Here is a 25,946-nt window from a genome sequence, read left to right as displayed (position 1 = left end):
AATAGTCCATGAAGTGTTCAGAAAACTGGAAAAGGTATAATTTAGTGTTTCATAACGCAACAATATCTTGCCCATCCTAATTCAAGTATTTTGGTACCTGTTCCCCAAACCTTATGGTTCTGCCCCAAACCGGGTCATGAACTTTCCATTTGGGTCTGATTGCAATCCTGCAAAATTTCTCACCTGGAAAAATGTCAACTGGTCCAATTATAGTGCCCCTGCAGAAATGTTCAGTGAATTTACAACCCTTAAAATCTTGGATAGTGGCCACCACCAACATAAGGGACTGAGGATCCTGTTCCAGACCCGAGGGGTGGTCCATTTTAATTTGGCTTTCAAGTTTCTATTTTCCAGCTACCATGTGTTTTGAGGTCAAGTTGTAAACAAACAGCTGTCGTAATGGGAACTTTTTTTTAATCATTTTAATGTAGACCAATATAACATATAACGTAGCCCCCGCTAAAACTGAGGGAACCCAGAAATACTTTAGCCCTATCCTCTGCCTGCATTGCTTCACAGTGTCAGTAAGTAACAGCGGCCATTTCTAAAACTGACGTACTTTGTCAACGTCAGTTTTGGTGACAAATGGAAACCAAAGGTCCATTTTATCGAGTTTCCAATGTACTTTAAATGTGAATTTAAAAAGAACAGTTACTTGTTTTAAAATTTAAAAACAAATTTATGGCTTCTCTAAATAACATATCCACCCGTACAGCTCAAGAATTGTAAAACTTTTACTATGTACCTGTGAAAAAATATTTGCCCCCCCCCCTTTTTTTTTTTTGCATATCCATCACACAGAGGTTTCAAATCAAACCAATTTTAATGTCATTCAGAGACAATCCAAAGAAATACAAAATGCTGTTTTCGAATGACAATTGAAATTTATTCAAGCACAAAAAAAAAGCCAAATCTTTCTGACCGCTTGTAAGAAAGTATTTGGGGCTGATTTGCTGCCTCAGGACTAGGACAACTCGCTGTGATCGATGGGACAATGAATTCTCCTGTCTCTTGTCTTCTCCAAAACACACCAGAAATTCCACCAATGAATGGCAAAAAAAAATAAAAAATTAAGGTTTTGGAGTGGCAAAGTCAAAGTCCAGATTTAAATCCATTTGAGATGCAGTGGTGTGTCCTTAAATAAGCACTTCATGCGAGAAAACCTTGCAATATGGCAGAGTTGAAACAATTCTGCAAAGAAGAGTGGGACAAAATTTCTCTAGAGCGATGTGAAAGACTCATCACCAATTATTGTTACAACCCGTTATTAGTTCAGGGTTTGGGTTAAGATTACTCAATTACTTTCTCAGAGGTTCCAAAACGTTGGGATTTTTTTTTTAACCTTAATGAATTAAATTGTCATTTTTAAAACTGTATTTTGTATTTCTTTGGGTTGTCTTTGAGTGATATTCAAATTGGTTTAAAAAAAAAAACGGAAATCAAGGGGGAGCAAATACTTTTCCACAACACTATATGTGTAGTATGCAGTTTTGACTTGAAGATTTATTTTGAGAAAAAATCCCCATTATACACGATGGATTATGGGTAACTTCATAACAGATTTTGTTTTCGTAACCCTGTGTGTATGTGTTTGTTTTGCAGGCCAGGATCCTCCATCTGAGAGTGAAATGTCAGAGTTGAAGCTTCCGGAGCAGCCAGGAGGCCGGCGAGACAGTGTCAACTCCTTGGACTCGACGGTCTCGTCTGGTGTCCCGCTCTCTCAGCCGGACCACCCTGAGCAGTACGAAGTAATCAAGCAGCAGAAGGACATAATCGAGCATGGCATTGAACTGTGAGACTTTTGAAAGTTATGGTTGTTGTTCAGAAAATGGAGTGGACTTATGTGATTGCTTGTTCTTACCTCGTTTCCCTCAGCTTTAACAAAAAGCCAAAACGGGGTATTCAGTACTTACAGGACCAGGGCATGTTGGGTTCCACAGCTGAAAACATTGCACAGTTCCTTCACCAGGAGGATAGATTGGACACAGTGAGTTAGTTACTGGTGGATTCTTTTTTAGGTATACACGCATGGCCAAAATAACTGGTACCCCTATGTTAATCAAATGAAAAACCCACAGTGGTCACAAAATAATTAATAATGAATAAAAACTGAATGAAAATTAACCAGTACAAATGAATGAACCGTGATCTAATCCATACAGTATTTAATATCTGTGGGAGACCGCAAACATTCCATCTGGAGAAAGCACCCTTCAAGTCTGAGACAACTGGAGAGGTTTGCTCATGAAGAGTGGGCCAAAATACCTGCTGAGAGGTGAAAAAGAATCAATAGAAGATTAAAAAATAGTTTTATTGCAGCAATTGCCTCAAAAGGTTGTGCAACTAAATATTAAGATAATGCTACTATAATTTTTGTCCTGGTCGACCTTTTTTTTTTTTTTTTTTTTTCGTTTTTTTTTTTTTTTTTTTTTTTTTTTTTTTAAAACCAAATGTCAACAGCAGTGCCTTGTTTTTAATTAATTTCTCATCTGCCCATCTACCCATTTTCTGAACAGTTTATCCTCACAAGGGGTTGCAAGAGCGCTGGAGCCAATCCCAACTATTGTCAGGCAGGAGGCTGGGTACACCCTGAACTGGTTGCCAGCCATTTGCAGGGCACATAGAAAAAAAACAACCATTGACACACACAATCACGCCTGCGGGCAATTTAGTCTTCAATCAACCTGTCATGAATGTTTCTTTGATACGGGAGAAAAATGGAGTGCCATGCTGGCATGGGAAGAACATACAAACTCCTCACAGGCAGGGCCAGGACTTGAACCCCAGTCCTCAGAATTGTGAGGCAGTTGCCAGTTACCAGATTTTTATTCATTTTTCCATTTGTCAGATTCAAGTTATTCCTGTGACTGCTGAGGGTTTTTCTTTGCCTAACAGAGGGTACTGGCATTTTTTGTCCATGTGTGTAAATTACATTGAAGTTCAGTTACATTGCTTACTACTATGTGTTTGCATTTATAGACCCAGGTGGGTGAGTTCCTGGGTGAAAACATAAAGTTGAACAAAGAGGTGATGTACTCCTACGTTGACCAGCTGGACTTCTGCGGGCGGGACTTTGTCTCGGCACTCAGAGCCTTTTTGGAAGGATTCAGACTGCCGGGGGAAGCCCAGAAGATTGACAGGCTGATGGAGAAATTTGCTGCCCGTTACCTTGAGTGCAACCAGGGGTGAGGGCGCTATATATTACATGAGATTAATATCCTGGGAGCTCACTTATCAATGCTGCGTACATACAAAAGGTGGCCTGAAAATATGTACTCTGATGTAACTTTCTTCTTTGAAAATAGTACCAATATTTATATTGTCATTCATTTTCTGCTAGGTAGCGCCTTGATGGGCTGCAATTCCTCCCACTTATTGCCTACAGTTGGGGAATGGATTTCCATTAGTGCCACCAGGATTTGAATTTGAAATATAAAGTGGAATGGGATTTGAATTTGTAATGCCACAGAAAACAGGATTTGAATTTGAAATGTAAAGTGATCACATTTTCAATAGTTGTATTTCAGTGTAACTTTTCAATGTTAACAATTCACCTGACTACAATTCGCTGTCTGAAATTCAACCGGATACAATTTGCTGTCTACAGTTCACTGTCTGTGCCACAAGGCAGGGTTACTTCACGTCAGAACCGAACAGCCAGCCAATCGAGTTACGCTTATTTAGTATGTGACGTGATGTGACTAAGAAAGCATACTTGCGATTGGCTGGCTGTTCTGCCTGGTGGCACAGACGGTGAATTTCAGACAGCGAATTGTAGCATGTTGAATTTCAGACAGCGAATTGTAGCTATTCAAAATGTGATCACTTTACATTTCAAATTCAAATCCTGGTTGCACTAATCTACTTCCATAGTCAGGGCATGTCTGCATATGTGTGATTGGGTTTTGGTCCCACACATTCTCAGGATTTTTTTGCCTACATACACTTTTAGGAAGAATCCTTGAGACTTTGATTAGTGAGGGCCCTCGTTTTATCACTCATACGTAGATAATTTTTGCTTTGTTTTGTTTTCCAGACAAACTTTGTTTGCCAGTGCAGATACAGCTTATGTGCTGGCCTATTCCATCATCATGCTCACCACAGACCTGCATAGTCCTCAGGTAAAAAGAATGATTCTTTTGTGTGGTCTGCATAGTGTGCTGCTATGTTAAATGCTGCATTAAGGTAACAAAAAAAAAACGTGGAAAGAAACAGGCAAGCATCATTCATGTATCTACGTGGTGGGCTTTTTTTTCATGACAAGAGTGTGTTAATTAAGAGAGGAAAATCCAGTTAGCACGGCAATGAAGAAAGCAAGAATGGCTCTCAGTAGGTCACAGACCTCTAAAGCTTTACAATCCTAATTTGGATTGTCTGAGTTGTACACCATCCGATCTATACACCGACCTCCTGCGTTATAGCTGAATTTTATCAATGGACGTCACGTTATTCTCAGGAATTACACTGACAAAAAAACGCCCTGTCTTTAAGCGTTGGATGGGGATTGTTTAGAAAATCATTGGAAATCACAATACTTTTTTTTTTGCCAATTAAAAGATTAAAAAAAATTGAGAAAGATGAGTTCATCCAATGACATTTAGTAGATATAAGTACCTTTTCTTGCTAGTATCTCAACCAAAAGTTACAATCCCCTGCGCTCGTACACAACATACCTATAATGTGCTTAAATGCATCTTGGGTATTTTTTTCTTTGTTCATCTGGTTTGTCTTCACATTTAGAGTCACGGTTGTTGATGTGTTTAGGTGAAGAATAAGATGACAAAGGAGCAGTACATCAAGATGAACCGTGGAATTAATGACAGTAAGGATCTGCCCGAAGAGTATTTATCCTCCATATATGATGAGATTGCCGGCAAGAAGATAGCTATGAAGGAGAGCAAAGAGTTCTCAATCACACCCAAGTCGACCAAGCAGAGTGAGTGTTTTTTTGTTCTGAATCAGTGTGCCACATCTTTTTTTTACCATCCATGTTGGCATCTCACGTTTCTTTTACTTGAGGCGTAGCTAGCGAGAAGCAGCGTCGCCTGTTGTACAACATGGAGATGGAGCAGATGGCCAAGACTGCTAAAGCTCTGATGGAGGCGGTCAGCCACGCTCAGGCCCCTTTCTTCAGCGCTACACACCTGGAGCACGTCCGCCCTATGTTCAAGGTCCGGGGATTGGTATACTCTAACCTTGTGCACTCACAACATGGATACATTTAGGTCCAGAAGTATTTGGACAGTAACCGAGTATAAATTTATTGGAAATAAATCAGTGATAGAGGTGAAAACTCTAATGAAGGAGGTTTCAAAACAATATGCCGTTTACTATTCAACTTTTCCTGCTATTTTACCTCTTTCTATGGGTTCAAATACCCAAATTCTGTTGCTTATTAACAAACTGTTGCCTCTAGGGTGGTTTGTCAAGCCTTCACTACTGTCATTTTCACTTGGTGCTACTTTTCTGATCATGCTGCCACAGTTTTAGTGTTCAGCATGATAAAATCATGCCCTGTTGTCTTGATCAGTTTCTTGACATGGCTACCTTACGTTAGATAATGTAGCTAGATCTGCCAATTTTACATACTGCTTATACTCATTAGGGTCGCACTGGTGCTTCAGCCTGTCCCAGCCAACTTGGTGCAAGATGGTGAGTGGACCTTGGACTGTTGCTGCCAACCAATCGCAGGGCATTTATTAACAAACATAGACACACAACCATTTGCACTCACATTAACACCTACAGACAATTTTGTCTTCAATTAATCTAACGTGCATGTTTTGTGGGCGCAAACTAGAGTAACCAGAGAAAATCCACATACAGCGAGAACATGCAAACTTTACGCAGGAAGGCTGGAGCCTTGATTCGAACTCTAAGCTCAGAACAGGGAATGTGGATGCAGTAACCACACGCCTACTGTGCCGCACTTTAATCTTATGTACTTTACAAGCATCTTTACAGGTATCTCTTGATATTTGAGTTTTGACAATGCTCTGCTTGAATTGTGTTGTTACATTCCAAGAAGCATTCAACTATCATCCACTTTAGTTTTACCGTGAGAATACCAGGAATTTTATTCAACGGCCAGCTTGTGGCGTGATGACACGTCAATAGTGTATGCTTTTCACTCAGTCAAGACATAATTGAAGGCAGCAAGTGAAGGGTGCTGTGGTGAAGGCCTGGTAATACTGTTCAGTTCAAAACCATTTAAATACATTATTTTTTTTTCATGCTCTCTCAATATCACAGATTTTCACAGAATGCAGGTGGGCATAAAATGCATTCCCGCCATATTTTTGTGAATCGTCTTAAATTAAACCTTAAAGTCCATACTTAAATTCTTTATTGCATATCCTTTGCGGTGATGTTTCATCATAAAAGCAAAAAAAACAATTTAAAAAAAAAATGCTCAAATACTTTTATGTTGAGCCTACGGTCAATATAGCCTTGCTGAAACAGCAACATATACTAGAAAACCAGGGAACTGATTGGCTAATTTTCCAATCTCCGAAAACAACATAATAAAAAAGAAATTATATGTCCAGTGGTCCAAGGTATGCTCAAGTTAGTTCGTCTTTTTTGTTTCTGGCAGTCTAATCTCCACAGTATACATTGACAGCATTTGTGAAAACTGATTTAGGAAGTCCTCACGACGAACCTGCTCACATTAATAGTGAACAAGTGGTTTACCACACCCCTTACTCTTTGGCAGTAGGCCACTGAAAAAAGTTTTTCTTACTTAATGAAAATGTAAATCATACATTCTCATTTAAAAAATATATGACATGATTTCACATGCAAGAAAATCCCCCAAGCTGCACAACTTTCAAATGAAAACTTTCAGGAGGAAGAAGATTAAATGTGGATGCTACCTCGGTAAATGTTAAGGCAAGTTATAGCCTTGTATGACCTAATAACTTTTCTGTCATACAGTAAACCCTGAAAATATTTGAAAGATGAGCGGGAATTCAGAAAACGTTAATGTTGGAGATTTTGATCAGTTTTGAAAAAGGTTTGTGCATATTTCTAAACATATTTGAAAATGAGCAACTATTTCCAACTTCCAGCTGGCGTGGACCCCTTTATTGGCAGCATTCAGTGTGGGCCTTCAGGACTGTGATGACCCAGATGTGGCCTCACTGTGTCTGGAGGGCATTCGGTGTGCCATTAGGATTGCCTGCATCTTCAGCATGCAGGTGAGCATTGCTCCTGTACTCCTTGATTTGAGCCGACAATCGTATTTGTTTTTTCTTTTGTTGAGTCATTCCTCTTTGAGACTAACCGACCTCGTGGCCCATGTGTAGCTGGAGCGGGACGCCTATGTACAGGCCCTGGCCAGGTTCACCCTGCTGACAGCCAGCTCCAGCATCACTGAGATGAAGCAGAAAAACATTGACACAATCAAGACACTCATCACTGTAGCACATACAGATGGAAACTACCTGGGCAACTCCTGGCATGAGGTCAGTCCATTGGCGTCCTTTCTTGTGATAGTACTTCATGGTATATTTAATATTATTCCCATCAGAATTGTAATAAAAACATCCTCATAATAGATCCTGAGGTGTATTAGTCAACTGGAACTAGCTCAATTGATTGGCACTGGGGTGAAGACGCGCTACATATCAGGGGTGGTTCGAGAGAAGGAAGCCGCCATCAAGGGCTTACCCTCTGGCACAGAGGAATTCATGCCCCTTGGACTGGGTAGGTAACACTAACGAAAAATCTTCAGGAAAGTTTTCTCCTACTACTATATACTCGTGGCTATATCACTCCAGCATACATAAATTCAGAATTTTGTAAGCTTAGTAAGGTACCGGTCAAGTCACTCATAGACAGGGCTGGGCGATTAACCAATGCATTTTTGTTTACAGAGGTCCCTTGACTCACGCAGTCCCAACTTATGAGCTGTATCTTATTCAGGGTTTGCACTGGATCATAAAATGTCTTAGCCAGTGTGGATAAACATAAAAATCTCCTAGCTACACTTTATTAGTTGCCACACTTATCCAGTCCCCGTCACTGGCAAGCTAATGAGTTTGTGATTATTGATATGGAGAGCATCTTTATTTTACTATTGAATTGTAAAAACAAAAAATTCTTCACAATAGAATTGTCGCTGCTTGGTGAAGTGAAAGGGAGGAAAACAGTCACCAGTGCACTTTAAGCCATCTATTGAATGGGCAGGACAGTCAAACACACGAACATAAAATGAGAAACTCCAGGAGATGTGTAAAAGTTATGTACAATACATTTGATTTCCAGGTTGCTACATCGTCCAACTGTGATTAGAAATATTGAATCGTCACAAAACCAGCAGCCATCTTTCAGCCACTTATGAAAGCAGTTAAGGAAACTTGTACATCATGCAAGAGTTCTGTCGTACTCGTGCATATTACTCGGTTTGCGACATTTGGTCACTGTATGTTGCAACTTTTATGGCTCCTGTCACAACTACTTTTCAAAAAGCAACTCACAAGTTTAATGAAACAGACAACATGAGCAGAATCATTACCACAGGTTTTGCATCTGACAATAAAGTAGCTTAGAGGATGACAAAGAGACATTTGTGCTGAACATTGCCAAAGACGTGGCCATTTGTATATTTTATTTATCAACGTTGGAATCTTTTGACCGGAGGTATGTACTTCGTAGTTGACAATATTTTCCTGAAGTCGCCATGCCCCACCCTTGCAACTTAAGTTACATAAAATGCACGAAAGAGTTACAGTGGCTGTGGTTCAACTTTCAGACAGCTCATTTTATTGGTAGTTAAGGATTATGTTTGTGTTTTGACAAAAGTCAAATTTTACAACACTTATTTTCACAATATATGTTAAGAAAAAAAATATGTATTCCAGTCACTCACATTTTAAAAATGTACGTGTGTGGTCAGTCATGCCCGCAAATATAAAGTTACGGGTGTGGTCCACCAGTCATGCCCGCAGATATAAAGTTGCGCGTGTGTGTTCTGTTTATAATTGTGATTGTATCTCTTTAAGAACAGAGGGGGGCGGTGTCAATAGAAGTAGACTGAGCAGCAGCTCTTTGTTAGAGACCGTGTGCTTCCGTGTTTAAAAAAAAAAAAAACTTGTTGCGGTTCACTGTGCTCGATCGGTTTTCATGTCCGCTGAAAGTGTGCGACTCGTGCGCAATTGCACAGTGGTGCATCTTAGAGGGAGCATTGGTCAAGACTACACAAAATAAGCGACGTCTTTCAATATCTATGTCATTCTACTCATGACAAATTTTACGCGTGTGATTTTTCGTGCTCGACTGTGCAGATTTGCGAGTGCGATGGCGTGCGGGTGCATATGGAAGTTGATGCAAGTTATGGGGAAAAATATCTGCAAAAAAAGTTTACAATTTTTGGGGCATCAAGAGAGAGAAAAAGCTAAGAACATGAACAATGTCACTTTATTTTCTTTGAGTGAAGAGGAAGAATTGATCAAAAATACTGTTTAATATTTAGACCATATCGTCCAGCCCTACAGACACAGCAAATTGTTTGTTGTCATATAATCGAACTCACATTAAAATTCCCACATGTAATTGGTTTATTCTGTGTTTTAGCTGGCTTTCATGAGTATTGGCCTGATTATCTCTGTGTAATCCAAGATTACATTTTGCAGACAGTTTCAATTGCCACTTTAATGGCTGCTGTTAACAAATCATCAAATATAACAAAACCAGACGATGGAAAATGCTGAAAGTTATCATGATGGTATGTTAAATGTATTGCAGGTAACCTGGTGGGAAATCAGGACAAGCGCCAGATGGCTCACCTCCAAGAGTCAGTGGGAGAGACCAGCTCTCAGAGTGTTGTTGTAGCTGTGGACAGGTGAGCCAGAGCCTTCGCATGATTATAATCGTATGGCCGCTAATTCATTCTTGCACCCTTTTTTGGCCTGAAACTGTAGGATCTTCACTGGTTCTACCAGACTGGATGGAAATGCGATTGGTGAGCGAGCCCACCCTTTCCTTTCCTGAGACGTCTTCCAAAGCTGGACAAGTTGCTCATCCGCTGTTTTGCTCATTCGTCGTTCTGTAGTGGACTTTGTGAGGTGGCTGTGTGCCGTTTCCATGGACGAGCTGGCCTCAGCACATCAACCCAGGATGTTCAGTCTACAGAAGATAGTGGAGATCTCTTACTACAACATGAACCGAATCAGGCTGCAGTGGTCTCGAATCTGGCAGGTCATAGGGGACCACTTTAATAAGGTCAGTGGATTCACAGGTGGTAGAGCGTTGAGCCTTACTTATATAACCCCTGGCATCACCGCTCTTGGAAGATAAGGGGGAGGGGAGTGGGGGCAAACCACAGAGGTTCCACAAATATTTTTCATTCATAATACCACACTTCATCATTCGCATCATCATCATCTTACCCAATGCAGATTCGTAATTAATCACTGAATAGCACTTTTATCCAATTATCCTCTGTTCCCCATTGCTTTTCTTTACCCTAATGTCGCCTTGGTTTTTTTCCTGTATGTGCGTCCGTGCATGTGTGATAAAAAAATACCAGTACTATTACAATTAAAAACTGAAATCGTGCACTCAAGTCAGTTATTTTATCACAACAAAGATGAACTGCCAATAAGTTTGTGCCTTCCTTTTGATTTGCATGTCCTCTGACACAGTGAAAACAAATCTATTTTCTTTTTGGTTATGACTGCTCTTTCGCAGTCATCAAAATGGCACGTTTCTTACTCTTAAATTGTTTCAAGAAGCCCAACTCATTCAAAGTAATCAGCCTGATCCCTTTTGTGTGTTTTTCTAAGGTTGGCTGTAACCCCAATGAGGATGTAGCCATATTTGCAGTGGACTCACTGAGGCAACTCTCCATGAAATTCTTGGAAAAAGGAGAGTTGGCAAATTTCCGCTTTCAGAAAGACTTCCTTAGGCCTTTTGAGCACATCATGAAGAAAAACAGGTGAAAAACATTGTCATATGTCAGTGAAGTAATGTTTGTTTACCTTACTGTCTTCATTGATTCATGGACATTCTTTCGGGTATTGTCTCACAGGTCTCCCACTATCAGAGACATGGTGATCAGGTGTGTGGCACAGATGGTCAACTCCCAAGCGGCCAACATTCGTTCAGGCTGGAAGAACATCTTCTCTGTATTTCACCAGGCAGCATCTGACCATGACGAGTCCATAGTAGAGCTTGCCTTTCAGACCAGTGGCCACATTGTCGGTGAGTTTTCACCCACATCCTAAAGCCGTCCATGCAAAATGGCGCATAAAAGGTGTAACAATAGCGTTGCTCTTGATTTTTTCACATGTGTCCTTCAAATTGACAGAAACACTTGATTTCAAAACTTACCTCTTATCTCATCATGAAGCTCCTCATTTTCAGAATTCATAAATGGTAGCAACAATCACTTATTCTCGGGCTTGGTGACAGTAAACAACTAAATGCCAGTTTAGCATGGCGTAGTTGTCTTATCCTGTTAAATGCTTCTTGTGCTAGGGTACAATTGTGGCTCATTTGTCTCCATGGAGGCTGATGACTGACTTTTCGAGGAGCACCGATGCCGTATTAGCCACAGTAGCAGCAAGTAGCTAAACTTTTGTTACACAGAGAAAAACATGATGATAATAACATTTGGTTGGTAGATTCCAATTTTTAAAAATGTATTTTATCACTTGCCGAGGTCGTGTTAACCACTTGCTTGCCCACTGGCTAACTTCAAGTAATTTACACGATGACCGCATGGCTCAGTATTTGTGGACTATTTTTTTACTTGGGCGGAATGTCGGAGGACACGACAACTGGCTGGACAAAACACAGCCAAATCATAACAGTTGGGATCTCTGTGACAATATAATGAATCAAGTAGACGCTGCAGTTGGGTTTTAAACAGTTTTAAACTTATACAATAAAACACGTGCACACAGGAGTTTTCTGGATGAGAGATGCAAAAGTGATTTTATACTACATGCGGCAATCTGTGATAACTCAGGTGTATCCGATATGTCTTAGCCCCCCGCACCCCTTTTTGAAAGTGTCAGAGCTTGTGATTGGTTAATAGGGATCTAGTCATTAACCAGCAATTCTGACACCATCCAAATTCATCGTAGTTGTTGGCGTAGAGATGCAAATGCCTATGAGAGCAGTGTCTGGCTCCAATGCTGTGTGTAATGCATCACAAAGTGGGTGACACAATGAATCGATGAGCAAAACACTTTTAATGATTGATATTTAGCGATTCATTGTTGCACCTCTACCCCCATGGCCATAGTGCACTTTCATACAGCTGTTGTGACTTTGTGCATTCAGATAATTAGATGCATTTGACAATTGCTCTCAACAAAGGCAGTGAGTCCCACATCTTAAACGTCACACTTTATCCCAATACACAGATGTTACTGTGCCTTGGCTGGAACTGTGCCCTTTTCAACTCGCCAATATATATAATTTACTTACAAACAGGATGAGTGACCCAGGATTTCTTACTGTTAAAAACACACTGAAAACAAGAGTAATACAGGAGAACAAAGGTGTCCTGTATTTCTCAACATGTGACTGTGGCTCCGCGGTAAGGAAAAAAAAATTATTCAGGAGAACACGGAGTGCAGCAACAAAAACAAAACTGACAGAATGTGGAGACTGTGGAAAGTTTTCTCAAACAGCAGGAGAAATACTGTTAGGCGCTGCTTTTGTGTCAATCGAGATGTATGAACAAGTATGTCATGTTTGGTATGCGTGTGTCGTAAATGGAGAGAGGCAGAAAAGTTGACTGTTTCCTGAACATTTTTCTAACTTTTCTATTGCTCTTATCCATGCTTCCTCCCATCAGTGAATACATTCCGGGAGCACTTTGCTGCTGCAATCGATTCCTTCCAAGATGCAGTGAAATGCCTCTCCGAGTTTGTGTGCAATGCAGCTTTTCCCGACACCAGCATGGAGGCCATCCGACTGATTCGCCACTGCGCCAAATACGTGTCAGAAAGGCCACAGGTAGGCTTCAGGCTTTGGGTAACTCTACGTGGAAGTCCATCATATGTAATAGTGTCATTACGTTTTATACAGGCGCTGAGGGAATACACCAGTGATGACATGAATGTAGCACCTGGAGATCGAGTTTGGGTTCGGGGATGGTTTCCCATCCTGTTTGAGCTTTCATGTATCATCAACCGCTGCAAGTTGGATGTGCGTACCAGGTATGAGCTAATGAGACTTGGTCGATGGGGCTGGACATGCATTCATGCATTTTCTGTACCGCTTATCCTCATTTGGGTCGTGGCTACGTGTATAAATAATCATTCATACTCACATTTACACCCAGTAGTTATTTAGTAGTTTACAGTTTTCAATTAACCTACCACGCATGTTTTTGGGGTGTGGGAGGAAACCGGCGTTTCCAGAGAAAACCAACTCGGGCATGTGGAGAACATGCAAACTTGACACAGGAGAGGGCATGTTTGAACTGTGAGGGAGATGTGCTAACCCGTTGGATACCGTGCTGTCGTAGGCTGGACAATTAATCCAAATTGGATTGTGAATCTGACATGATCTAAGATAAACGATTTTGCTGGATGGTGCGAATCCTGTATGCAAGTTCCTGTTATTGTAAAAGCACCTTTAATGACCCTAATGCATGTTGCCCTCCCTGATTGTGTTAAACTCTTTATTCAAACCCCCTTTTTTTTTACTGTGAAATTAAACACACAGCAAGAATAATTGCACCCCATAGTATATTGAATTACAAACCAGTTCGTTTTAGAACGTCACCATCTTAATGCTACCTACCATTCAATGGAAAACTATTTACAGACACACCTCTGTCTCTCGCTCTCTCTTGCTAGCTCTCTCTCTCTCTCGCTCTGTCTCGCTCTCTTTCTCAGGGATATCCATTGTCTTGTATAGTTAGGTTAAAACCGAGTAGATCTTCACAGCATTATTGTCTATTTTTTTACTGATCAAAAATACTGTATATATTTGTTCTATATATTCTAGCAGCATATAGTGACCAGCAGAAGGCTTCATCTTCCAGTGGATGGCAAAAGATAAAATAGACCCGTGTATCCACTTGTTGCAAGTCATAATTGACTTGACTAATTGCTCGCTACAAATACATCAGCTTCGTGTTCAGATAAGGAACTATCCTAGGAAACCCACCAAGAGGCCCTGTAGCTCAGTGGTTAGAGCACTGGTTTGATAAACCAGGGGTTGTGGGTTCGTATCCCACTGGGGCCTCCACTCCCTGAGAAGGGTTGCGTCAGGAAGGGCATCCGGTGTAAAAAATTGTGCCAAACATATGTGCGTTCATCTGAGATGACACGCTGTGGCGACCCTGAAAGGGACAAGCCGAAAGAAACTTACTTACTTTCTAGGAAACCCACCAAATAAAAATATATTCAAGTCTGAATTCTCAAATGATGGTCTTGTCTCAATTTTGTCACAAATGTATTTAGTGTGGATTTTTTTTTCTTCAGTTGAACACAAAGCTGATGTATTTGTAGGTACCCATAACTTGTTCTGGTGTATGAATTCCAACAGGTGGATACACCGGTTTATTCTACCGTTTGTCATCTAATGAAAGAGTATTTGAATGTTCTGCCTGCCACCATGTGAGATGATATGATGTATAAGTAATAGTATGTGTGTGTATGTATATTTCAGAAGAAGAAAAAAATAGTTGAATTAAAGTGCAATAATTAATAAAGATGTGAATATATTTTCATTTTAAACTAACTATACAAGACGCAACTGATTTTCCTGAGTTCACGTGTACCGAACTGAAAACCGTGCCCACAAAAACGAGATACAAACTGAACTTTGGATTTTGTGAACCGTTCCACTCCCAGTATGTACTTGCAGTGCATATAAAAGTTTCACTTGGATGAACACAAATTTCAGTAGCGTAAGCGTATAATAATGCCATGAAAATTTGTCCCAAATAATTTACATTTTTAAATTGTAATATTTTACAACAAAATTAACGATAACCCTAACGCCAGCGTTTGCCGTTTGTGCCAGTAATCGTCAGTAGGTTGCCCCCTTCCTGGTTTCCGTTTTGTGCCAGCTTTGAAACATTTGGGTTTTTTTTTTCCCGGCAGGGGTCTGACAGTCATGTTTGAGATCATGAAGAGTTACGGGCACACCTTCGAGAAACACTGGTGGCACGACCTCTTCCGAATCGTCTTCCGCATTTTTGACAACATGAAGCTCCCGGAGCAGCAGACAGAGGTGGAATGTTTCTCTTTTGGGATCAGGATAGAATAGAAGTACTTTAAGCCATCTTTTTTTGCTGTAAGGAATTACTTGGACCTAATTTGTGTACTTTCAGAAAACTGAGTGGATGACGACAACATGCAACCATGCGCTTTATGCCATCTGTGACGTCTTCACACAATTTTACGAGCCTCTCAATGAGATCCTGCTGTCGGACATCTTCACACAGCTCCAGTGGTGTGTCCGGCAAGGTGGGTGATATATTTCCGATGGTGCAATCACGACTACAGGGTTCTCGTTTGATGTGCATCTCCACACCTGAGACGCACAAAAACTAATGGGGACCCATACATGTACCAGTCCTTTTGAGAGGAGTCGGACACTCTGCCTCTCTGGAGTTGCCCACGGTGAGAGGCAATAGTTATTGCCCCCCCAGCTCACCGCCTTTACGTTGAAGTTCACCTCAGTGGACGAGAGGATAGCCTTCCACCGCGTTTGGTTGGGGGGGGGACAGGTCCTGGCTGTTGTTTCTACCTCTTGACCAAACAACGGTGTTCTGTTGTTGGACTTTAGGCCTCATTGTAGATTGTCCAAAACGAACACCATGCCCAAACATAAGGCTGTCCATATGTGCACCTGGGACCAGGACATGCCAGGCTGCACTTTGATGAGCAGCTTTGTGGTCATGTCATCGGACTTGCATCTGCAGGTCTTGGACAATCAGGTGAGGAGAGAGGGATAGCTGTCGACTGATCATCACCGGGGAATCAGAATCAGCTTTACTTGGCCAAGTGCGTTAAAAAAAAAAAAAAAAAAAAACACTCAAGGACTTTTTCCCTGGCAGACGGTGCTGCTGGTACGACATACAGAACAAAGAACAACAAAGTGGCAAGACTTTAGGAAAGATGTCAGTTTGACCCGGCAGGCCCACACATGTTGTGAGGGTCTCCTCAGAATCTGTCTGTTTTCTGTTGTTTTTTTTTTTTTTGCAATAGTTTATTTGTTCTTCTGCATGACAAGATTAGCGTTCAAAATTATTAGAATTATAATTAATTGTTCTTAATATGAATGTACTTGATTTATTATTCTCATTATCAGCGGCATAAAAAAACAGTACGCATTTGTCGTGATGGTTTTGGGGAAAATGTATCGTCCTATCAAATTTGCTATCGTGATAGGCCTAAGCCCGCATGTTGGATAATGGATAAGACAAAACGTACGAACAGTACCAAAATAACTAATAAAAAGCTACAATATAGCGGGACTGTGAAGCAAAAATTGTGATCTTGCAGAGGAATACTGCATCCTGTAATAAGTTGCAGGGAGAACTTATTGTTTCCATGCCATGGCTATCATGGGAGACACACATTATATCAAGTGTAAAATGATCTATAAAACTATTAACTGTAGTTACAAAAAGGGGCAACCAATCAGAAATTAATCTCTCAGATTGAACAGAGTTGTGTCTGTGCCAAACATGCATTATGAAATTATGGACAGAAGTTTCATGGAACAAAACCTGGCACTTATGCAAATGTGAAATTAAATTTTTATTGCACAAGTTGGAGAAAGTTTGCAGTCTTGAGTCTTGCTCGGGTATATTTAAATGTTTGTATTTTACCAATCACACATCTTATGGGAATGGTGAAGAACGTAACCCCAATGACGGTGGGAGGATTTGTAATGGAACGTCTAAAAATATTGCTTTGCATCGCTCTTTTCCTTCAGACAATGAGCAGCTGGCTCGCTCGGGAACCAACTGCCTGGAGAGCCTTGTTATTCTCAATGGGGAAAAGTTCAGCCCCGAAGTGTGGAACATCACCTGCTCATGCATGATGGAGATCTTCCGGAACACCAGCCCCCAAGTGTACGTCTGCCAGCCTCTAAATTACATTTCCATGAAATAAGTCTCTCTGCTCAGTGCATCATGGTATTCTTCCTTCATCAGCTTGTTGACGTGGCGACCTGCTGGACAGGAGGAGGACACTGCTGACATGAAGCACTTGGTAAGGACGTGAACAAACGACCCTTGAATATAAATTTGAAACTCTTAAAGTGTGTGACAATGAAAGAAAGGGTTGCCAAACTATTGAATCCAGGGAATCATTATGGGGAAATTTGTTCTCAGACTCCACTCCTAATCCTAACACCAATTAAAAACAACGATCGTGAGTACCTTACATATCGTGGAAATGTAACAGTTGCCTATTTTCAAGAGAAAAGTTATTTTTAAGATAGCAATTGTTTTTTTCAAAGTCTTTACAAGAACTTTTTTGTGGATACAGATTTATAATCTTAGTTTTTTATCTTTAATGACTATGATGAAAGAAAGAAATTAGTGAATATCAAAAATTTATCTTTATTATTGTAATATTACAGATTTTCTTTTGGACAAGACACATTTATTCTTTAAAATAAATTTGACTTTACACTGTTAAAAAAAAAAAAACATCTTTTGTTATAAATAAACAACTTATTCATGCTGGGATATCAAGGTTTATACAATGGTTTTTACAATGGCTTTTAATTTGCCCAAAACTGAGGCAGGGAGGAATAATTAATTTACTATTGAGGAGTGCTTAGTTTACTATGCTTATTTTATGTCGTTGCCATATGCCACAACAATTCATTGCGAATGTCTTTGAGGACACCATGGTATCGCTCACGAACATGCGCGGGTCGAGGATCCTATTTTGAAAAGCACTGATTTAAAGTGTATTTTCAGGATGTAGACTTTGACAGCCAGTCCCAGAGCAGCTATGATCGAGCGCTTTCAGAGCGAGGACACAGCCAAATGTCCAGTGACGACACCTGGAAGGGCAAGTCCAACGCGCGTGAGTACACCACATGCCCAATTACATTTCTTGGTAGAAGCTCCTAAACATGATAACTTTTACAATTTATCGCGTAACCCCTCTATTTTCCAAGATGCTTATCCTCATAAGGGTCGCGGGAGTGCTACTCACAGCTAACTTTGGGCGAAACCTTTAGTTTTCAGGTTAAATATACCTGAAATGTCAAACATTGTCATGTAACTATTGAATCTTAAAATAGTACTGAGTAAACACTGTCTCTACATAATCAAGGTTTTATGCGGGTGACAGTTTCCGCACGTAAGGAATTCACTTTTGATGTTTGCCTAGAGGAAATCCTTCTAATTTAATGTCCTCAACTTGAGAGGGTCCGGTATATGTTTTTGAGTTGAAAGCCTGTGAAATAAATTGCAGTTTATAGGCTGGAAATTATGGTAATCTGCTTTATATTAATGCCGAATGTTTTTTAAATGGATGATCTGAAGTGCATTGTACAAATAATGTTATTAGTTTTATACATGATTAGGTATATACTGTTTCACACTGTTGCTACACTTTTAAAAATGGATTTTATTCCAATTTAATATTTCAGCTTTTTTATTTTCTATCCCATTGGAAAGTGAGTCTTCATACTCATGGGTCTGTGGCGCGCTTCTGTCCTTCCAGGAGTTTCCGACCACAGGTTGTTCGCTGGTCTACTCATCAAATGTGTGGTCCAGTTGGAGCTAATCCAAACCATTGACAACATCGTCTTCTACCCATCGACCAGCAAGAAAGAGGACGCGGAGAACATGGCTGCCGCCCAGGTAGGCGGCTGCACATATATGTTGTATGGCATCTGAAAGTAACGATGCAAGTCGAGGATCAACATTTAGTTGCATTCAGTGTAGATGTGTGCTTTTTTTTTTTTTTTTTTGAGAGGATTTTCATGGTGGGAGTTACAAAAAGCTGTATATGTCAAAATCATATTTTCTGGTGGGGAAAAAAAAAAAAAACCGCATGGGATCATGTCTGCTGCTGTTTTTTTTTTCATTAATAACAAACTAAAAGTCATGCATTTCGTGACAGTGGCCCTTTAAATGGCAAAGGACACGTGTGTCCAAAAAAATAAAGGTAGATTAATGTGTGAATCAGCAAACTCTACTTGGATGAACACATGGTTTGGATGTCCTCTTGACATTGTGATATCAGCGTCTTTGTCGGTCTGTCACTTGTGCGGCATTTAACTGAGGTCCTCCTTTCAGCGAGATGCTCTGGAAGAGGCGTCAGCTGACGGAGGTGGTCCGGTTTCCGATCAGGGCATGTACAGGCACATGACCTCCGCTCACCTCTTCAAGCTGCTGGACTGTCTGCTGGAGTCGCACACTTTCGCCAAGGACTTCAACTCCAACAATGAGCAAAGGACGACCCTCTGGAGGGCAGGTCCGTCGAAGCTCCCGTCCCGACAATATAAAGTGATGGAAATACTGATGTCTCCGGAGGGGGGTGGCCAGTCCGACTGTACCGGGGGTGTTAAGTGAGTTTATGGGTGTGTCCAATGTGGTGTTGACAGGCTTTAAAGGGAAATCCAAGCCCAACTTGTTGAAGCAGGAAACCAGCAGCCTTGCCTGCAGCCTGAGGATTCTCTTCAGGATGTACTCGGATCACCAGCTACGTGACTCGTGGCCTGACATCCAAACACGTCTGCTCCTGTGAGTACAACATCCTGGACCTCTTTGTGGTCAATTATAAAGTCTTTGTCATTAAAAAAAACACTTTTAAACAATGAAGTCTCTGTCTCTAAGCAGTGTGACAAGACATATCAAGAAGAAACAAATTTGCTCAAACATTTAAATGAACATTCTCATGGCCTGAGAACAGCGAACATAATCAAACATCAATTATTAGTTTCCTGTATGTACTAGCGTTGGCGCCATATATAGAGCTCATGCACGTGACGTCACCATTTTCACGGCGCCATATTGGCGGACAAAAAGAGCTGCTCGACAGTGTGGGGGTAATTGAACCGGAGCAGAATATTCACAATGCCCGAGACTTGTTGTGCTGTTGGTTGTCACAACAGATGAGACAGATATTCAAAGAGGTCATTCTATAGAACACCAGCTGAAAAGACCACAAAAGATCGATAAATTTTGGCAATTAAACGTGACGGATGGTGCCCAACCATATACACATGCCTGTGAAGCGATCACTTCACTTCTTCTCAATCTCAAATTCCCAAAAAGCAATTATAGTGCCAAGTTGGCTGATTTGAGAACAATGAATTAAAAAAAAAAAAAACGGCAGTCATTTCCATCGTACACGGAAGCTTGTTGCAGCCACACGTTAAACTTCGGTAAACCTCTCCCCGACAGACTTTATTTTTTTAATGCATTGTTCTCAATTGAGCCAACTTGGCATTATAAATACTTCTTGGTAAATGCTACAGAGGAGCCGACTCGCTTGTCCTCTTTTATTTTTCTAATTACCGTTAATGAATGCGAGTTTGTGTAAAACCAGGGGTCATTGATTTAAATATTGGTATTTGTATTGAATACTAGCTGAAAAGATCAATGGATTTCGGCAAAGGTTAATGTTTAGCCGAACACGCTTCCCCGTTCACGAGCCGTTGGGAACAGATCAGCAATGAAGTATTTGTATACGTCCAGACTTTTCTACGCTTTCAAACTCTTCCGTGTAAATCTCGACGACTTACTCACCAGATACGTATGTAGATCCAGTTGTCCAATACAAGCGGAAGCTGGTTAATAGTCCAATTTCTTGTTAGCGAAAACATCAACCTTGGCATTAAACATGGGTCCTCTATGCCAAGTGTCTCTCATTTTTCCATGCACCTTTGTTCATTATCACCTTCTAAATGTTTCACGGTATCGGACAAAACTCTGGGAGACGTATTTTTGTGATGTCTCCAACCGACATGGCATTGAAGAATGGTTTGCTAGACCGTCAATATGGCCAGTCACGTGACTTCGCTGACGTAGGTGCACGAGCTCTGCACTGAATACTTTAGTATGATAATCGAGTGATAGTGTGAATCATGTGAAAATGTAGCAGAAATAGTCATAAATGTACGACAAAATGCAATTTTACTGAAACATTTTATTCTTGAAAGGTTTTTTTTGTCTGTATGCTAAATCTGTACATATATTTGTCACTAAATTACAACTCATAATATAAAAAGAATTTGCCTCACGTATTCATATGAGAAAACGAGCTGTGCTGTATCGGTGCTGTTTGTCACCGACCTGCTGACTCATGAAGATTATTTTGACCAATGACGCTCCAGCCATGAGGTATTACTTCAGTCACTGGAATAGTTGTAATGGTGCGGTAATATGACACCCTATTTGTTATAAAAGATGCTGACAGTTATTCCTGTGAGTTATTAATCACAGCAATGTTGTTGTTGTTGTTGTCAGGGTGTGTAGTGAAGCTTTGGCCTATTTTATCAATCTCACATCTGAGAGTCACAGAGAGGCTTGGAACAATCTGCTGTTGCTGCTCCTCACCCGGACGCTGAGGCTGCCTGATGACAAGGCAAGAACACGCGCAGACACACACTGTCACAAATTAATCCCCCCAACGACACACAGACAAGCATACGCTGTCACCCTCACTGCCACAATTCATTTTTTAAAATGGAATGGTCTAATGTGCGCTTCCTAGTTCAAGCTGCACGCCTCCTGCTACTTCTCCCACCTGTGCGAGATGATGCAGTTCGACCTGATTCCCGAGCTGCGCGCTGTCCTGCGACGCTTCTTCCTGCGCATCGGTGCAGTCTTCCACATCGCCTCACCGGCGGCACTGGGGGGAGGTGCCCCCTGAATGTACCCCCCCCCCCCCACCTCCCGCACGCATTTCCCTGAACCAACCGTCCATCCAACCCTTCCCTTCTTTTCCTTCATTTCCCAGAGAAGAAGCACACTGTTACCAGCAGTCTGCTGACTCATCATTCATCTGAAACTGGTCACGACAGCATTATACCAGCAGGTGTAACTGGGTTGACCGAACCTGACTAAAACTGCTCGGTTAAAGGCTCTGTCTTTTGGCCACCTGTGCCTCTTGGGAAAAGACTGTTTTGTGTGTGAGTCACCCCGCAGTGTTCCGCTTTGGCTTGTTTACAGCAGTGTTGCAGCTCAAGCGTTCTAACACATTCCTTTTCTGTGTTGACCCGGTGACGGGACTTAACCATTGCTTTGTATCTCAGCCGCTGCGATCGCGTCGACTGGACCCGATAATCCAGTTGCCTTTGTTCTTTTTGCACATCTGTCGCTGTCAGGTTTTGTCCCAAAATGCAGTGTTTCAAGACAAAAAAAAAAAAAAACGTTTGTAATTATTTAAAGTGCATTTAAATATTTTTTGGGAGTCAATCATTCCCCCTGTAATGATAGATGTCTGAATTTCTTCCCTAAAAGTAGGGAATCTATAAATATATATAAATATATACAGTAAATGCAAAAATGCAGACTGTCATGTTTGCAGTGTAAGATTCAATGTATGATATACGATGGAAACAAAAATGCGATGATGCTAATATCATGTTGTGATGTTTGTTACCTTTGAACGTTGAAAGATTATTAATAAACTGGACTTCTGATCAGTTGAACAGGAATGGAAAGCAGTTCATGACAACTGGTCACCTCAGGTGTCATGTACATTACATTGTCACTTTTGGGTGGAAGAATGTCAAATATTCGTTCACAAATTAATTCTTTTTGTCTGTCGCCACACCTGTTATTTTTAGACATTTTTAACCAATTTAAAATGTTGAAAACAGCTTACTAAAAAAAACTAGTGCTCTAAAACTGTCTCCTCCCTTACTCTGCGGTAGGCCTTGTGGCATTACGTCGTTGTTTGAAGACAATGAGTGCAAATAGTTCGAATAGCTGCGTGGGAAAAATGTTACTGGTTTTGTTAAAATACAGTCATGCTGTAACGCAGGAAAAAAAAAAAAGGTCAGCCAAGTAGCTAAGTGCGCGCAGATCTCATTTCCGTCTATAAATTGATCATCAGGTGCCTCGTTTTATTGATAGCATCACCTTTGAGAAAGCGTTTGGAAAGGTGATATAACCGCAGTCAAAATCTTTTGTGACTTATTGAAGGCTTTCTGTCTGGTCAAGTGATCGGCCTGAGCGCTAACTATAATGCGGATGACGTGTCCTACCATTTTAATGGAAGACTGCTTTTTTTTCTGATTAAATTAGTGGTTGAATGTGATTTTGTGCGGTGTTGATGTTGGTACGCAACAGTATACATGTTAGCATTATACTATCCATCCATCCATTTTCTTAGCCACTTATCCTCACAAGGGTCGCAGGGAGTGCTGGAGTCTATCCCAGCTGTCAACAAGCATGAGGCGGGGTACACCCTGAACTGTTCGCCAGCCAATTGCTGGGCACATAGAGACAAACAGCCGCACTCACAAATGCACCTTGGGGCAACTTAGAGTGTCCAGTTAATTTTGCATGTTTTTGGGACATAGAGACAAAGGTGCTGTCACAACTCCTCTGCAGTATTATTAGTTATTCTTCACAGAGGATAAATAATATATGCCTGTATTGTTGAAGTATGTGTTAATGAAAGGCTTATAATCAGCTTCAGCTTTTATGGCCAAGTGTGTAGAACACACAAGGAGTTTTTCTCCAGCAGTCGGTGCTGCCCTGGTACGACACACAACAGAAACAAAGAACAAGAGACATTCTTGTTTATAGGAATTATTCGTTATAAGATGTGCAAGATGTGAAATCTATATAGGTAAGAGTGTTAACATTGTCAATTGTGCAATTTTAATGCCACGTTTATGGATGTCAGCCCGTCAGAGGAGTTTTCCAGTACGTGTTAACATTAGCATTAAACTACGGGACTTAAAAACTAAACTACTGAATGCAGCATGTGTGTTATGTTGTGCTTTTTTTAAAAAACAGAAATTGTATTTCTACTGTGTTTAGTTTGACAGTAAACCTCAACTAACTTCAGCAATTTTTTTTTTTTTTTTTTTTTTAAGAAAGATAAGGTCATCTTTATCACAATCTGTATTTGCCAAGTATGGATGTCAAAAACTGTTTTGGGAGATGTTAGGATTTCTCCCGACAATAATAAGTGGACTCCTAAATAATGATGACAATTTGTGTTCATTGGCATGATGGCTGGTAAAGCGTTGGCCTCACAGTTCTGAGGACCCGGGTTCGATCCCAGCCCCGCCTGTGTGGAGTTTGCATGTTTTTCCTGTGCCTGCTTGGGTTTTCTCCAAGCACTCCAGTTTCCTCTCACATTCCAAAAACATGCAACATTAATTGGAGACTCTAAATTGCCCGGAGGTGTGATTGTGAGTGCGGCTGTTTGTCTCTATGTGCCCTGCGATTTGGCTGGCGACCAGTTCAGGGTGTACCCCGCTTCTTGCCCGTTGACAGCTGGGATAGGCTCCAGCACTCCCTGCGACCCTCGTGAGGATAAACGGCAAAGGAATTAGTGTCCAATGCATGTTTTTGTAATGTGGGAGAATGGAATTTGAAACAAAACTATTGAGGCCAAGGTGATGCAAACCGCTACAGACGATTGTAGCAGGTTGTAAAAAGAAACTCGAAGAGTGAAAGAAAGCCATTCAAGTGGAAGTCCTTGGAAAATGAAAAAAAAAAAAGTATTTGGCCTTCAGCTCGTACAAGAAGTATTGAAATATTGAACAGTTGTACCTGCATTAAAAATGAAATTACGTTCACCTCAGAAAGGAATAGTGCATTTTGAGTTGGTGATATTTCAATCGAAAGGTCAATACTGACGTCCCCCGAATTGTTTTTTATGCATTCTAAATAACTTCTAATATTTTACTTTTGAAATATGTGTGAAAACGTTACAACCAATGACACCAATCATAGTTCAAACGAAGTGCAATATTGAATGTTTCCCCTCCTGTCAAAAACAGCATTCTTGACAACGTGCAGACGTAAGCAGGTTGATGACGTCAAAGTCTCGCGTCAGTGCGATCAAAGATATTCCACGATGACGCCATTTCACGCGCACTCGAGTCCCGCCAAGCTTCGGCAGGTCGCGACTGTGGTCGGATCGCAGCCAGCCTGTCAGCGTCCACCTCGCTGCTTTGCGAGCACACAACATTGCACACGTAAGTCACACGCTCACCTGGAAAGTTCCAGAATATACACGTTATCTTCTTAAATCCCACGGTCTCACTTTTTATGTTGTAAATGTATTCATTAAAAAAAAAAAAAAATATATATATATATATATATATATATATATATAGTTAATATGGGGGGTTTAGTGGTCAAGGAATTTGGTTAGCGTAATGAAAAGATTTCAAATGCTGTAATAAGAACTTTTAAACACGACTACTTTTCTTCGCCTGTTTAATGGACCTAATGTCGTGGCCATACAGCCGCACTAATTTCAAGCTCTGGTTCCACAAATCGTAGCTCCGGGGGATATAAAATAGCTAGTAATCCATTATATATTATGAATTTCAAAGCAAATTAAATTTGCATTTACGCTGCACATTTCATCGACAAGGAAACTGTTGACCTTACATGAATAAAATCAGTTAAACCAAGAAACAATGGCTTTTAACCGTTTAAAACAGAAAAAAAAAATAAAACAGCGTACAGTGCAAGAAACACCAATTGCAAGCACAGATCTTGAAAAAAAAAAAAAAAAAGACTGGATAGTGCATATACATCGAGCTATATGTTGATTGGTTGAAGCCAGTTGGCCGCCATTTTGGTACTCCCAAAACGTGTGGAGAACATGGATTGAAGGTTGGATTATGGTTTTTTTTTTTTTTCTCTCTAAAAAATTTGCATCTAGAATTAAAACAGGTCGGGTGAGTTTGGCATTTTTTCAGTTCTGGTAACATGAAGGATTTTTAATTCGACTTGGTACGCCAAAAAAGGCTAAGTGCAGAGCAAAGACAAACACTGTGACTACCAAAAAACC

The 25,946-nt window shown here is 40.7% G+C and overlaps 1 protein-coding gene and 1 non-coding gene across 3 annotated transcripts in view; both read left to right on the top strand.

The window, feature by feature from the left end:
• Positions 1-23,848, top strand: part of arfgef2 (ADP-ribosylation factor guanine nucleotide-exchange factor 2 (brefeldin A-inhibited)) — a 42,069-nt gene extending 18,221 nt beyond the window's left edge. Inside the window, exons 14-39 of one of the 2 annotated variants that reach the window (XM_061839932.1) lie at positions 1,603-1,792; positions 1,876-1,987; positions 2,980-3,185; positions 4,037-4,121; positions 4,765-4,936; positions 5,026-5,171; positions 7,071-7,199; positions 7,308-7,466; positions 7,560-7,707; positions 9,748-9,844; positions 9,924-9,964; positions 10,055-10,224; positions 10,788-10,939; positions 11,033-11,205; positions 12,812-12,972; positions 13,045-13,175; positions 15,075-15,204; positions 15,305-15,440; positions 16,918-17,056; positions 17,138-17,195; positions 17,915-18,023; positions 18,669-18,808; positions 19,247-19,424; positions 19,555-19,693; positions 21,422-21,539; positions 21,669-23,848. In XM_061839932.1, coding sequence (XP_061695916.1) covers positions 1,603-1,792; positions 1,876-1,987; positions 2,980-3,185; positions 4,037-4,121; positions 4,765-4,936; positions 5,026-5,171; positions 7,071-7,199; positions 7,308-7,466; positions 7,560-7,707; positions 9,748-9,844; positions 9,924-9,964; positions 10,055-10,224; positions 10,788-10,939; positions 11,033-11,205; positions 12,812-12,972; positions 13,045-13,175; positions 15,075-15,204; positions 15,305-15,440; positions 16,918-17,056; positions 17,138-17,195; positions 17,915-18,023; positions 18,669-18,808; positions 19,247-19,424; positions 19,555-19,693; positions 21,422-21,539; positions 21,669-21,827 — 3,578 coding nt within the window. In that variant the 3' untranslated portion in view covers positions 21,828-23,848. Of the gene's footprint in view, positions 1-1,602; positions 1,793-1,875; positions 1,988-2,979; positions 3,186-4,036; positions 4,122-4,764; positions 4,937-5,019; positions 5,172-7,070; positions 7,200-7,307; positions 7,467-7,559; positions 7,708-9,747; positions 9,845-9,923; positions 9,965-10,054; positions 10,225-10,787; positions 10,940-11,032; positions 11,206-12,811; positions 12,973-13,044; positions 13,176-15,074; positions 15,205-15,304; positions 15,441-16,917; positions 17,057-17,137; positions 17,196-17,914; positions 18,024-18,668; positions 18,809-19,246; positions 19,425-19,554; positions 19,694-21,421; positions 21,540-21,668 lie in introns of both variants that reach the window. The other variant, XM_061839924.1, reaches the window with a different exon arrangement.
• On the top strand, positions 14,139-14,211 carry trnai-gau (transfer RNA isoleucine (anticodon GAU)). Its single transcript has one exon. It is a non-coding gene; the product is annotated as a tRNA-Ile (tRNA).
• Positions 23,849-25,946: the final 2,098 nt, after the last annotated feature.

The sequence above is a fragment of the Syngnathoides biaculeatus genome, chromosome 2 (genome assembly GCF_019802595.1).
Source record: "Syngnathoides biaculeatus isolate LvHL_M chromosome 2, ASM1980259v1, whole genome shotgun sequence".
In the NCBI taxonomy this organism is placed as follows: domain Eukaryota; kingdom Metazoa; phylum Chordata; class Actinopteri; order Syngnathiformes; family Syngnathidae; genus Syngnathoides; species Syngnathoides biaculeatus.
Note: the sequence above shows the minus strand (reverse complement) of the source record. Positions and strands in the feature narration are given on the sequence as shown.